The sequence below is a fragment of the Marmota flaviventris genome, chromosome 7 (genome assembly GCF_047511675.1).
Source record: "Marmota flaviventris isolate mMarFla1 chromosome 7, mMarFla1.hap1, whole genome shotgun sequence".
NCBI classification, from domain to species: Eukaryota; Metazoa; Chordata; class Mammalia; order Rodentia; family Sciuridae; genus Marmota; species Marmota flaviventris.
Window position 1 is genome coordinate 107,327,819 of NC_092504.1, and position 14,602 is coordinate 107,342,420.

General features: G+C 38.1%; 2 protein-coding genes and 1 pseudogene across 6 annotated transcripts in view; all 3 read right to left on the reverse strand.

Moving 5' to 3' along the window:
• The window catches only part of Herc5 (HECT and RLD domain containing E3 ubiquitin protein ligase 5), a 64,314-nt gene extending 59,134 nt beyond the window's left edge, over window positions 1-5,180 (reverse strand). The window contains exons 1-3 of one of the 2 annotated variants that reach the window (XR_003581470.2): window positions 4,817-5,180; window positions 2,223-2,343; window positions 1,331-1,407 (exon numbers count right to left, since the gene is read on the reverse strand). Coding sequence is in view for 1 of the 2 variants with exons in the window: in XM_027926562.2 (XP_027782363.1) it covers window positions 1,331-1,407; window positions 2,223-2,343; window positions 4,817-5,081 (463 nt within the window). In the remaining variant the exon portion in view is untranslated. The remainder of the gene's footprint in view (window positions 1-1,330; window positions 1,408-2,222; window positions 2,344-4,816) is intronic. The other variant, XM_027926562.2, reaches the window with a different exon arrangement.
• A 5,858-nt stretch (window positions 5,181-11,038) lies between these two features.
• LOC114085432 (homeobox protein NANOG pseudogene) lies at window positions 11,039-12,639 on the reverse strand (annotated as a pseudogene).
• A 751-nt stretch (window positions 12,640-13,390) lies between these two features.
• Herc6 (HECT and RLD domain containing E3 ubiquitin protein ligase family member 6) overlaps window positions 13,391-14,602 on the reverse strand; it is a 49,315-nt gene continuing 48,103 nt past the window's right edge. For 3 of the 4 annotated variants that reach the window (XM_027926565.2, XM_071614550.1, XM_027926564.2), the window contains one exon: window positions 13,391-14,134. In XM_027926565.2, the coding sequence (XP_027782366.2) occupies window positions 13,911-14,134 (224 nt within the window). In that variant the 3' untranslated portion in view covers window positions 13,391-13,910. The remainder of the gene's footprint in view (window positions 14,135-14,602) is intronic. The other variant, XM_027926566.2, reaches the window with a different exon arrangement.

Genomic DNA, 14,602 nt, shown 5'->3' on the forward strand with positions numbered 1-14,602 from the left:
TATATTTATGTGTATGCTGATACACACACACACACACACACACACACACACACACATGTATGTATTTATCCTACCCCCACTTTTTGGGTGGTACTGGGGATTAAACTCAGGGCCTCATGCATGCTAGGCAAATGCTCTACCTCTTAGCTATATTCCTAGCTTTTTATTTTTTATTTTGAGAGAGAGTTTTGCAAAGTTGTCCAGATTGGTTTTGAACTTGTGATCCTCTTGTCTCAGCCTCCTAAGTAGCTGGGAATACAGACAGGTATATGCCACTATACCCAGCTGTCATATATTTTTTTTTTTTTTAATTTCCTCGATCCTGAATTCCTTCTATCACCCTCCTATAGCCATTCCTTTCATAGTCAAGTTTGCTGCTTCCATTTTATACTATCAGTGTTTGACAGGGAACACTGAAAGTATGGGAAAATCCTGAAATTCAAAAGATGATATATGTAACACAGGCCTGCAACTCGGGCCCCCAATAGAACTAGAAGATTCTCAACTACAACAATGAAAGGTAGTAGAGTGTTAGGAAAAGGAAAAAAGTTCTGGAAAAGGGTGGCCAGGGCCAGGACCAGATTCCAGAAGGAATGTTTTTGATTATTCAGAAATTCTTTCACTATTTCATATTTGCAAAATAAAAGCCTGGAATAAAATGTAGAAACAGTTGATTCTAGAAATCTGAAGATTTTAGAGACCCAAGAATTCTCTCTCATTTTGCACCCTTTAAGAGCACTACGTTAGCTAGGCATGGTGGCACACACCTATAATCCCAGCAGCACAGGAAGCTAAGGCAGGAGGATCAGGAGTTCAAAGCCAGGCTCAGTAACTGAGTAAGGACCTAATGAACTTAGTGAGATCCTGTCTCAAAATAAAAATATGAAAAGGGCTGGGGATGTGGCTCAGGAATTAAGTGCCCCAAGTTAAATCCCCAGTACCAAAAAAAAAAAATATATATATATATATACTCTGGCTGGGTGCAATGGCACATGCTTGTAATCCCAGTAGTTCAGGAGGCTGAGACAAGATGATTTGAGTTTGAGGTCAGCCTCAGCAACTCAGTGAGGCTCTGAGCAACATAACAAGGTCCTGGCTCAAAATAAAAAAATTAAAGAGGGCTGGAAACACAGCTCAGTGATTAAGCACCCCTAGGTTCAATCCCCAGCACAAAAAAACAAAGCAAAACAAAAATAAACACACACAACTCTGAATCATATCAAATTCAAAACTACATTTCTGTCTTGTCACAAAATGAGGTATATCTATTTGACTGGTTCTACAGATACATGTATTTACTACTTATGGAAAACAATATTCCAAAAATTACCTTTTGATAATGCAAGAGAATGATAATCTCCACATGTGATCTGAATTATATATTTTTCTTGCAAAATGCTTTGAAACCTGATCAAAGAAAAGACAGTTTATGAAAGTCATAATGATTGTTACAACTAATAATGTAATTAGGAATGAAGTCAAGAAAAACAACTTTAAATTTACCACTTCACATTCAGTACACTGAACTGTAAAAATACTTTGAAGAAAATATAAAGCATGATATATTTATAATATAATGAGTCTAAAATACCCTACTTATGTAAACAATTTTAACATGCAGAAATAAATGCAAGTTGAAAATAAGTTCTAATTCATGCGATCTACTAGGAAAAAAGTCTCATAAATCACTTCATGATAATGCATTTTTTTCCTGGGTTTAAAAACTTATTTCTGGAAATACCATATAGGATTATCATGAGTATCAAACAATGTGATGAATGTCAAAGTTCAATTTGGGGCTAGAGAAACTAATCAAACATTTCAAATGCCAAAACAACATGATAGCTACAGCAGAATACTGGTTTGTATGGTATAGATGGAATTCACTGGTCAGTTTAGAATTCATCACTATTTAACACATTATTTTGTCCCATTATTCCAGACTGGGAACACCTATAAAAACTTCAGTATATAATGCATAATATAATTATACAGTGTGTAATAAAATAATATTATTAATGAACATTAATATACATAAGTTTGTAATTTCCACCTTATTTTAATGACCTGTGCAATATTGGTAGAATTGAAAATCTTCCTTAAGATGCTACTATATAGAGCAGAGGACAAGAATCATATAGTGTAAAATTTTACTACAAAATTACTGTTGCCTTTCAGGTGAAAGTAAAACCATTTAACAAAAGAAAAAAAAAGTTACCTACTTTGGGTGTTCTATGTTATAATTATATTCAAACAGCTTTCCATCTGAGGACAGAATCAGCATATGCTCTTCTCCTTGGTCCATGGAATGTATCTTCATTTTTTTCCCTAACTTAATACACTCTGAAGAGCAAATCCAACAAGAAACTGTTATCAGTTATTATCTACTACTATTATTGATTTCATTATAATACACTTAAAATGCCTGGAAAAAAGTTAAACTAGACAATCTTCAACTTAACATGATTTTCTCTTTAAGAAAACTCAAGTATACGAAGCAAATAAGAAATAACAATTTTCTTGCCAATGCACATTTTTAGATTTGGGAAAGCACTGATTTATTCTTTGTTTTACATAAAATAGAACCTTACCATAGTCAATTAAATATCTTGCTTTTAAATCCTTAAAAACATTTTTTGGGTAGCAGGGGTGCTTAACCCCTGAGCCACCTCCCCAGCTCATTTTATATTGGGACAGGGTCTCATTAAGTTGCTTAGGGCCTCTTTAAATTGCTGAGGCTGGCTTTGAACTCCTGATCCTCCTGCCTCAACCTCCAGAGCTGCTGGGATTACAGGCATTCACCTACTTGCCCAGTTTAAATCCTTTTTTAATAAACTGAGACAAATTAGATTTAAAGTGACAAATGAAAAACTAGGTAAGAAAACATAATTTTAGAGTAACATAACTCATTTCAAGAATATATTGTGTATTCTGAGACATGCTATCCAAAACCAATAATAAACACCCACAGAAAGCTCCCCTCAAAAGCTAATGCCTATATTTAAAAGCAAGAATTGTGTTTGGGGGGGAATATTTTTAAAGGGGGAAACCATGGAAAAAAATTTTTATTGGCACTAGGGCATAATTAGTCCTTTCCAAAAGTTAGAAAGAATTTAAATTGCTCAACAATTACTATTTCATCTCACTTAGTTTGTTCACAAAAATTAAGAGGATAGTTTGGGGACTTTGTTTCACTCTTTAATTCTAATGTGAAAATCTCAAAAGCACAAACCATTTTACAAGTACTAGAGGAACAAAAATGGCGCAACAGATTAATTCCCCCCCTTCTTTTACTTATCTTTTAATGCATTTTTATAGACTAAGCATTTCAAATCAGTTTAAAAAAAGAGGGATATTCAAGAAATGGTACTGGATAATCATATTCAGTTCTCTGGGGGAAAAAAAACGAATAAATTCAGACCCATCATAATCAATTCCAAACATAACAAATTTTAACTTTAAAAATAAAACTTTAAGCTGGGCGCGGTGGCGCAAGTCTATATACCAGCTCCTTGGGAAACTGAGGCAGGAGGATAGCAAATTCGAGGGCCGCCTGAGCAATTTAGGGAAATCCTAACTCGAAAACAAAAAAGACTGGGGGTGGGGGCTGGGGTTGTGGCTCAGCGGTAGAGCGCTTGCCTAGCGCGTGCGAGGCCTGGGTTCCATCCTCAGCATCACATAAAAAGAAAATAAAGGCATCGTGTTCAACTACATCTTAAAAAATAAATATTAAAAAAAAAAGGTCTGGGGGTGTAGCTCAGTTGTAGAGCAACCCCGGCCCTCACCCCGCCACAAAAAAATACCGCTTTAAAATCACTACCTTATATCTCAGAGGGTTCATAAATTTCTAACTTAAAAATCCACACACCTCCATAAAAGAAAAAGTCGGATAGATGATTTTAAAAGTTTAAATTGTGCACAGGAAGAAATAAGGTCAACAAAAGGCAAGGCAGAAAAATATCACAACATATACGAGAGGCAAAGAGCTATTATTCAATATCCAAATTGCTCTTACAAATAAATAAGAAAAAAAAAAAAAAGATCCATAACTCAATGTTTTAAAAGCCAGGTAAGGATTTGAACAGGCAGTTGGCCGAAAAAGGAATGCAAATGGCCAATGGAAAACTGAAAAAATGCTCGATTTCACGCCAGTTAAATTCAAAACAAGTTGTGTCCGCCGAAAACTAAAAAATATTTAAAAAAAAAATCAAAACAACACAACAGTAAGACACTATTTACTTCAGACCAGAATTTTCTGAAGATCAATAAGATAAATCAGAACCACTATACCTAACTTGTACGGGGATTAGGATCTGATCGAAGTGCAACTGAAGGCCAATGTTATACTGTCGCGGATAAAGATACTGAAGCCTCTAAAAGGCTCACAAAATCGGGGAGAGTAGGTGGTGGTGTGTGTTGCGGGGGGAGGTGGAAACAACTTTGAACAGCAACCACTTATAAAAGGACCATGGCTTAAGAAGATGAAGATGCTCTCCGTACACTCCCACGCGGGTCCATTTGCAAAGGACGGTCCAATTCTGACCAACATCCTGCGAACTCCGCGACCAGTGGGGACCGGGGTAAAGGAAAGTTCAGGTGCGCGGCACCGCGAGACCACCTGAGCCGGGCGCGCGTCCGCCGCCCCAGACGCAGCCGCAAGCCAAATGCCCTTCCGACCCGCTCCGACCCGCTCCCACCCGTACCAGGCCAAGGACAGCACGTCGCACTCCAGCCCCTCTCAGGGAAAGCGACAGTGCCAGCCACGCCTCCCTCCCAACTCGAGACCGAGCGGATACCTCCCGCACGCCCCACTTACTGGGCTTCCTCGCCCCGTCGCTCCTCGGCGGCAGCTGGTGGATCTCGACGCCAGCCCCGCCGCGCTCCAGCACCGCTAGGCGCCTCGACGTGCAGCATATCTGGCGCGTAGTCTCGGACCTCCGGAGTAGCGCGCTGCGGAGACCCGAGGCGCTGGGGAAGAGCCACAGTCCCGCGCAGTGCGGCTCCTCGGAGCGGGACGCGGCAGCCCGGCCGGGATTCGAGCGCGCGCGGCCCCGCGACCTCCTCCGCAGCCTCGGCTCCATCACTACTTTTTTTTTTTTTTTTTCTTTTTGGCTCCGCGGCCGCGAGGCAACAGGAGAACGCCGAGGAGCGCCAGTCTCCAGCCCCGGGTCGCCTGTGGAGCTGGAGTTAGCGCAGCGGCGTCCCAGATTCGGCCCCGCCCCTGCCCGGACGCCGGGCTCCCCACGTGCTGTTTGGGGGCGGGGCCAGCAGTCAACGGAGAAAACGAAACTGTTTTGTTTTGTTTTTTTATTTGTAAGGCGAAAAGGAAATTAAAAGGGAAACTCGAGCGTTTCGAAAGGCTTGGGAGGCGGTTCGAGAAAGAAGTCTCTGGTGGGTGGTAAATTGGGCCGAGGAGGTCGTCTCCGGGCTGGACCACGGCCACCTGAATTCCTGGACTGGATGGCTTTCGAGGAAACTGCAATTCCGCCAGGAGGCACCCTGACGCTTGCCAATTCTAGAGAAGGCTGTAGGGTGAAAACCGAAGCTAAAGTTTATTTAGCGTCTGTTCCAGGTTCAAACCATAGAACGGAAATGAAACTGAAGAAGAAAGCTGGGCATTCAGTCCACCCCCTTCTCACCCCACCCACCTTCGCATCTTCGTGCCTTGTAAACAGTGATCTGTCCTATTGTCAGTATAGTTTGGCCTTTTCTAGAATTTTATACAATGGAATCATACCAAAGTAGTCTTTTGTGTCTGATCTTTTTACTTAGCATAATGTTTTGAGATTCATCCTTTTGTGTTGCCCAAGTATCCTCCCTTGTTACTGCTTTGTGGCATTCTGTGATATGGATATATCACAATTTATTTATCCATTCACTAATTGATGGTCGTGTTAGTCCTTTCCAGTTTGGGGCTACAGTGAATAGAGCTACTATGAATATTTGTGCACAAGTCTTTGAGGAAACAAATGTTTTCATTTCCTCTGGTTAAATACCTATAAGTGGAATTGCTGTATTTTTTGATAAATGGTTGGATATTTTCAAAAGAAACTGCTAAGTGCTTGTACTCTGAAGTGCTTGTACCATTTTACATTCTCTCCAGCATTTTATGTCATTCCACATTTAACAGTTGTAGTGTAACTTTTGCTAAGAGTTGTAGTGTAATCTTGTTTTGGTTTTAATTTTAATTTCCCTAATGATTAATGATACTGAGTGTCTTTTGAGTGTACTTATTTTGCTATCTATGCTCTCTCTTTGGTGAAGTAAGGTTTATTGAAATCTTTTGCCCATTTAGTAAATCAATGGCTTCACGTATCTGAGGGTTCTTTCTATATAATATTAGAGTTCTTCAGATGTTTTATACCATATCCTTTATTAAATATTTATATATTTTTAAATATTTATTTATTTGCAGATGAACACACAGTACCTTTATTTTTATGTGGTGCTAAGGATCGAACCCAGTGCCTCACACATGCAAGGCAAGCAGTTTACCACTGAGCTACAGCCCAGCCCCTTAAATATATATTTTGTAATGTTTTCTACCAGTCTGTGGCTTACTTTTTCATTTTATTAAAATTGTCTTTTGAAGAGCTATATTTTATGCAGTTCTTTCATTTTTTCCTTTTGTGTTGTTTTTTCACCTGAAAACTTTGCTGAACACAAGATTGCAAGATATTCTCACTTGTGTTCAAGAAGTTTTACAGATTTAGGTCTTTATTGTATTTCAAACACATTTTTCTTTATAGTGTGGGGAGAGAGTAAAGGTAGTGTTTATTTTTTTCCATGTGGACTTCTACTTGTTCCAGCTTTGTCTATCTCCATTAATTTGCGTGATTTGTTTCTGGATTTTTAATTGTTCCATATGATCTACTGACCTATATATCTGTTTTACTCTACCCACACACTGTCTTGTTTACTATAAATCCTGAGTCTCAAATTCAGTTCATATGATAAGGGCTGGGATTGTAGCTTAGTGGTAGAGCACTTGCCTTACATGTGTGAGGCATTGGGTTTGATTCTCAGCACTACATACAAATTAATAAATAAATAAATAAAATTCCATCAATAACTAATAAAATATTTTTAAAAATCAGTTCATATGAGCATATCAGCATTGTCCTTTTTCAGTATAATTTGCTTATTCTAGATCCTTTGCATTTTTATATATACTTTAGGATCAACTGATGATCAAATTGATCAATTTCTACGAAACAGACTGTTGTGATTTTGCTTGAGATTGCATTGAATTATCAGTTTAGCAGAGTGCATTAGCTAGAAGCCCCAGCTGCTCTGAAGTTTGAGGCTAGAGGAAAGCTTAAGCCTAGGAGTTAAAGGCCAGCCTGGAAACATAGTGAGATCATCTCAAAAAAAAAAAAAAAAAGTGTATATATATTATATATATATATGTGTGTGTGTGTGTGTGTGAGAGAGTATACATATATATATATATACACACATATATACACACATATTTATATATGAATTTTGGAAGAATTGGTGTTTTTTTCAGTGAACATGATCTCTCCCTCTACATTAATTCAAAGCTTTCTTTCAATTATATTTTATAATGTTATGTGTATAGTCATACATATTTATTAAAATTATCCTTAGATATTTCTTGTTTTTTTGATATTGTAAATGACACTTTTTTTCAAATTTCAATTTATGACTCTTGTGACTATATAGAAATACAATTTATCTTTTATACAGTGACCTTGAATCCTGAGACCTTTCTATATTTACTTAATAGTTCTAGTTTTTGTAGATTCTGCAAATAAGACAATTTTATTCCTTCCTATCCAATCTCTATGCCTTTTATTTTCTTTGCCCTCTTGTATAGATTCCGAGAGATGGTGTTAGTAGGAAAGCATTAAGTCTTTTGCCAATAAGTATGAGCTTAACTACGCAGGCTTTATCAGGTTGGCAAAGTTCCCTTCTAGTCCTTGTGTGCTGAGAATATTTATCATGCATGGGTAGGTGTTGGATTTTGTCAAGTTATTTTTCTGTCTGTACTAATTGTATTTTTTCCTGTTAATATGGTAAAATATAATCGACTTTTTAATGCATTTCTAGGCTAAACTCCCACTTGCTCATAGGCACTACCCATTTTGTTTTGTTGCTTTGTGTTCAGTGTTTTAAAATTTGGATTTTTGTATCTCTGTTATTTTGTTCTTTTTTTTTTTTTTTTTTTTCCCCACAGCACTGGGGATTGTACCCAGGGCCTCAGACATGCTAGGCAGGTACTGCATCCCCAGCCCTTTTTATTTTATTTTGAAATTGAGTCTCACCAAGTTGCCCAAGCAACTTGAAATGTTCCTGTCTCAACCTCTGTGTAGCTGGGATTATAGACTTATACCACCACACCTGGCTTGCCTCTTTTTGATACTGGGGTATTGCTGAGGTAAAAAAACAAAACAAAACTAAATGGGAAGTGTTCCTTCTTCCCTGGCTTTCTGAAGGATTATGTATCGAATTAATACTGTTTTTTCCCTTAACTGTTTAGAACAATTCACCCATTTGCATTAAATAAAACAAACAAACAAAAAAGTAATGGTGGTAAAAGATCAGGTACTGGGGAACCCTTAAATTTAGAGATTACCTTTATTATTTTTTTCTTTCTGTACTGGGGATTGAACCCAGGGCTTCACACATTAGGCAAGCACCCTACCACTGAGCCACATCCCCAGCCTGATTACCTTTTCCTTTAAAATTCAAATAGAATAAATCTAATTCAAATAGAATTATTCCACTTATTAACGTTGAAAACAGACAAATCTAAAGTAACTCAGGATTTCTTTGAGGGCTTATAGTTTTACTGGACCTGTTATATCTGGTAACCCTGGCAAGTTCTCTCTGTTCTGTATGTCTTCAGGTGACCTCTGTCCTTTTTTCACATCAAAATCCAGTATGGACTTGGCCCCATAGTCTTCCATTTCCCCAGCTACCACTAGTACCACTAACACAAGGCTTCTGGAATGGTTAGGACAGCAGCAGGAATTTGTAGAACAACTTACACTTACTTTTTTTTTTTTTTAAAGTACCAGAGATTGAACCCAGAGTTGCTTAACCACTGAGTCACATCCCCAGCCCTTTATTTTTTATTTTGATACAGGCTCTAAGTTGCTTAGGCCTCTATTAGTTGCTGAGGCTGCCTAGGAACTAGCAATCCTCCTGAGTTGCTGAGATTACAGATGTGTGCCACCATGCCTGGCTATACTTTGTTTTGTACAGTTAAAATAAGGAGATGATCAAAGTATGATTTTATGAAACACACATTTTATTGCCACACAAAGATTTTTTTTTATGTTTGAGGAGAATAATAATGGAAATAAATTTCACAGAGAATATATTCAATAGGGAAGATACATAAATCACATAGTGTGTAAGTTCCAATTTCATTGGAGTCTAATTATTAAAGTCTACAGTGGCACAATTAGGATGGAAAGTAAAAGTTTGATTGTTTCAAGTATTCCTGCGTAAGAGTAGTTCTCAGCAGAGACTAGACATGTGGGCAGTGCTGGTGCTGCCTGGCCAGGCTTTGGGACTTGGCTCAAAGGCTACCTGGACAGCCCTGCCTGGCAGAAGCTCTCGATCTTTGGAGAAGTGGCCAACACAGTATGGTTTGCCACAACCTAAGCTCTCAAAGTATCTGCCAAACTCTTGAGTTTAATACATATTTTGGAGTCTAATGGTTGAAGTCAGAAACTCACATATGGGTTCTGATAAAGCATGATATAACATTCTCATAGCAAGGGGCTTACCCTTCAAGTTGTTATCACAGAAAAAATATGGCATTTGCCAGTAAATGGGTGGAACTGGAGAATAACATACTAAGTGAAATAAGCCAATCCCAAAAAACCAAAGGCCGAATGTTCTCTCTGATATGTGAATGCTAGTCCCTAACAAGGAATGGTAGGGAGGGGAAATAGAGAAATAGGAAATATGGCAAATTTTGTATTTGGAATCATTTCAAAGCTACATAATACTTTTTTTTTTTACTTTAAAAAAATCTTTATTTATTTTATTCTTATTTGTTGCTTTTAGTTATACATGACAGTAGGATGTATTCTGACATACATACATGGGTTGCAGCCCATTATATTTTTTTTTAAAGGTAAAATAGATCTTTTATTCATTTGTACTTAAATTAGCCAAATGGGTACTGATTTATCAGAATGCGACTAAGAATAAAATATCTTAAGTATCTTTCTACAAATATTAATGAGCAAATTAGGCATTAGAGTAACATAAGAGTCCAAACAGGTGGAGGAAATCAATGAAGCACATTATGTAGCTTAACCCTTCACTCTTCACCTCAACAACTGCCTTTTTTGGTACCAGGGATTGAACCACCCAGGGGAACTCAACCACTAAACCATATCCCCAGCCCTTTTTATACTTCATTTAAAGACACGGTCTGAGTTGCTTAGGGACTTGATAAGTTGCTGAGGCTAACTTTGAAGTCAGAGTCTTCATGCTCGCCTCCTGAGCCATTGGGATTATAGTGTGCACCACTATGCCCAGCAACAACTGACTTTTTAATAAGTAAAATCTTCCAGTAGCAGAAAGTAGAACTAATCCTTCTTATACTTCTTTGTACTTTTTACTTCCTGTTCTTAAGGTGAAGATTCTATATCCTAAAGACATCCAAACTAGGGGCTGGGGTTGTGGCTCAGTGGAAGAGTGCTTGCCTAGCATGTGTGAGGCACTGGGTTCGATTCTCAGCACCACATATAAATGAATGAATAAAATAAAGGTCCATCAACATCTAAAAATAAAAAATAAAAAAAAGATATCCAAACTAGTAATAGTTCTTATCTGTAGCCAGAGACATCTTGTCTGTAGCAAGCAAGGCTATTAAAACTTCTTTAGGCTGGGGCTGGGGCTCAGCGCTAGCGCCCTTGCCTGGCATATGTGAGGCACTGGGTTCAGTTCTCAGCGCTGCATATAAATAGATAAAATAAAGATCTATCAACAAATATATATATATATATATATATATATATATATATATATATATATACACACACACACACACACACACACACACACACACACACCAAAAAATCTCTTTGAGGGCTGGGATATGGCTCAGTGGTGGAATGTTTTCCTAGCATGCATGAGGCCCTGAGTTTGATCCCCAGCACCATATACACACAAAAACTTGTCTTTGATGAGTCTCTAATCAGACTCAAAATCCTCAAATTGGCACAGTAGCACAATGAGAACCAGGATATCAAGCAGAAAAGTATACAGCTCCAAAGTTAAAAAAAAGAAAAAGAAAATCGGGCTGTGGTTGTGGCTCAAGTGGTAGAGTGCTCACCTAGCAAGTGTGAGGCACTGGGTTTGGTCCTCAGCACCACATAAAAATAAAATAAAGATATTGTATCTCCTAAAACTAAAAAATAAATATTAAAAAAATCCTTCAGGGGCTGGGGATGTGGCTCAAGCAGTAGCGCGCTCGCCTGGCATGCGTGCGGCCCGAGTTCGATCCTCAGCACCACATACAAACAAAGATTTTTGTGTCTGCCGAAAACTAAAAAAAAAATAAATAAATAAATATTAAAATTCTCTCTATCTCTTTAAAAAAAAATCCTTCAAGGAAGGAATTTAGCCACTGCCCAGACCAAAAATGAATCATGTACCCATCCTTACATATTTTCAGACTGCCTGTTAAGAAAGTAATTTAGGAATAAATCCATGGATTGTGGAGTACTAAAATACCTATGGCTTTCACCAGTGAATGCCAAGGTTGTCTCCAAATCACTGGCAGGAAAATTTTGTTGGAACTGCATAGAGGGCTGCAGAGATTCCTCTCCATAGTTGTAGAATGAATTGTTCCAGGCCTGATTGTTCCAGGATTGGGTATACCAGGTCTGAGTATTCCAGGAGTGGTTGCTCCAAGACTGGCTATTCCAAGACTGGCTGTTCCAGGTCTGGTTGCTCCAAGTTGGGTTGTTCCAGGTCTGATTGCTCCATGGTGGAAGGTTTCCAGGTGAACTAACCTGGTACCCCTGGTTATAATTAGAGTAGGGGCCTGAATATTCAGTGGGTAATGAGCCCTGAGTCACACTATTGCTATTCTTTGGCCAGTTGTTTTTCTGCCATCTCTTACATTTCATTCTTTGGTTTTGGAACCAGGTCTTAACCTGTTTGTAGCTAAGGTTCAGATTGCTAGAAAGTTCTTGCATCTGCTGGAGGCTGAGATATTTTTGTTTCTGAAACCTGTCATTTAGTATACACAGCTGAGTCTGAGAAAACACTGTGCGCATCTTCTGTTTCTTGACCTGGATCTTACTGTCTTCCTTCTTTATTGTGCTTTCCTGTACAGAAGTGGATGGTTTCACTTTGGGACTGGTAGAAGAATCAGGGCTATCCTGAATAAGCAGGTCCATGGAGGATGGAGAGGGAGAGACTGCAGTCTCTGTGAGGGGCATCTCAGCAGATGACATTTGAACAGGTGGATAAATTTCTTCGGGACCATTAATCACAGGTATTGGTTAAAAGACCCTAGAATCAGATGCTTCCAAGCAAGGCAAACTTTGCGGAAAAGCCGGATCCATGCTCATGTTCCTCAAAAAGAGGAAAAAAAAAAGATAAAAAGAACAAGTCTTTAAGACTTAGGTAAAGACCTAAGAAAATGAAGATCTGATAAAAAAAATATCAAGAAGCCAGAATGAAGCCAGTCTTCGCCTCAGCAGGCAACCCAATCCAGTAGAAGTCTCAGTCTATTATAATTTTGATCCTATTCTTGTGGTTGAACATAATATGGAGTTACATTGGTTGTGTATTCATATATGCACATAGGAAAGTTCTGCCTTATTCATTCTACTGTCTTTCCTGATCCTATTTCCCCTTCCTTCTCTTTATTCCCATTTGTCTAATACAATGAATTTCTCTATTTCCCCTCTCTACCTTTCCTTGTTAGGGGCTAGCATTCACATATCAGAGAGAACATTCAGCCTTTGGTTTTTGGGATTGGCTTATTTCATTTAGTGTGTTATTTTCCAGTTCCATCCATTTACTGGCAAATGCTATAGTTTCATTCTTTGAGGCCGAGTAATATTCCATTGGCTACATAATAATTTAAAATTTAACATTAGGTAGAACTGGTCCACAAAATTCATTAGTTATTTGCTATGGCAGTTACAACTCCCTTAATTTACTCTATAGCCACAATAATGACACATTTTAACTTCACATTTCCCCAACTCTAAGTAGGAGTTCCTGCTTGGGCTCAGTGTTTCACCAAAATAATTATAACTGCTTTTAGAATGATTTTTCAATGATTTAATGAATCCTTTAATATTTAAATTTTTCTATCCAGCAAACTGCTAAAATAAAAACTTGAGATATTATGTAACATAAAATATGCATCTACATAGCCTTAAAACATAAACATTAGTTAACATTTTATTTATTTTTTTCAAACTTGACAGGCTTTCAGACTTGCAGGCAGTATATTAGAGGTGCAATAATTTTTTAAAAATATCAATATTATTCATATTCAGTTTATTTTTAAATTGTTCAGGAAATAATTCAGTAAAAGCAAACATTCTAATAGCAAAGTTAGGGATACAGGAGATGTTGTTGTACATAATTTTGTTAAACTAAAAATACTATTCTCTCTCTTTTTTTTTGGTACTGGGGACTGAACCCAGGGGCACTTAACCACTAAGCTACCTCCCCAGCCCATTTTTATATTTTATTTAGAGACGGGGTCTAACTAAATTTCTTTAGGCCTCACCCAGTTGCTGATCCTGGCTTTGAACTTGCACTCCTCCTGACTCAGCCTCTGGAGCCACCAGGATTACAGGCCTACGCCTTGCCCAGCAGAAAATACTATTGTTGATAATACTGAGAGGCTTGAGTGCCTGAGGCCTTCATGAGACTCTGAAAGGTGATCATTACAATGTGACCATGGGTGACGCAAAGCCTCTGCTTTTGTTGATGGCTACTTGAAGTGCTTCTTCCATTCTTTCCATTGTAAAATATTTAGGCAGGTCTAGAATACTATGACATGTCAATGATCTTGGACAGTCGTTTTCACTGAAAGTTGTGGGACAGCGAAATCTTATTCCTACATCCTGTATGCCTCTTACTTGCAGCCTATCACATCCTGTAAGAAACACTAGAAAGGAATGCAATTTGGTTAAGGTACTTCATAGAAAAGAGCAAAACTTATGAAAATAAATTAATGATTACATTCACTAAATGTTGAGTGTTCACATGTAGAAAGAGCTAGAAAAATCATGGACATTTGGTTTTTGCCCTCCATGAGTTCACGATCTAATTGCCAGGAAATTACATACATGAAAATATAATAGCAAGATATAAAGAAGTTTAATTTAGCTCGACTAGGAAATACAAGTTTAAGAGTCAACTGGAGGAACTGAGACTCAGGGCAGGGAGAGATGGCATGTTGGTCTGCAGGGAGACCTCAGAGAGGTCACACTGGCTAGTTCTCTAGTAGGAGCTGGATGAGCTTTCAAGTGTGAAGGAAAAACAAAATGGAGTAGCATTGGCTCAGAGCACCAAAAATGAAATCACGAGGTTAACCAGATCTCAGACAAGTGCATAGCTGAACCTTTGAACTGGT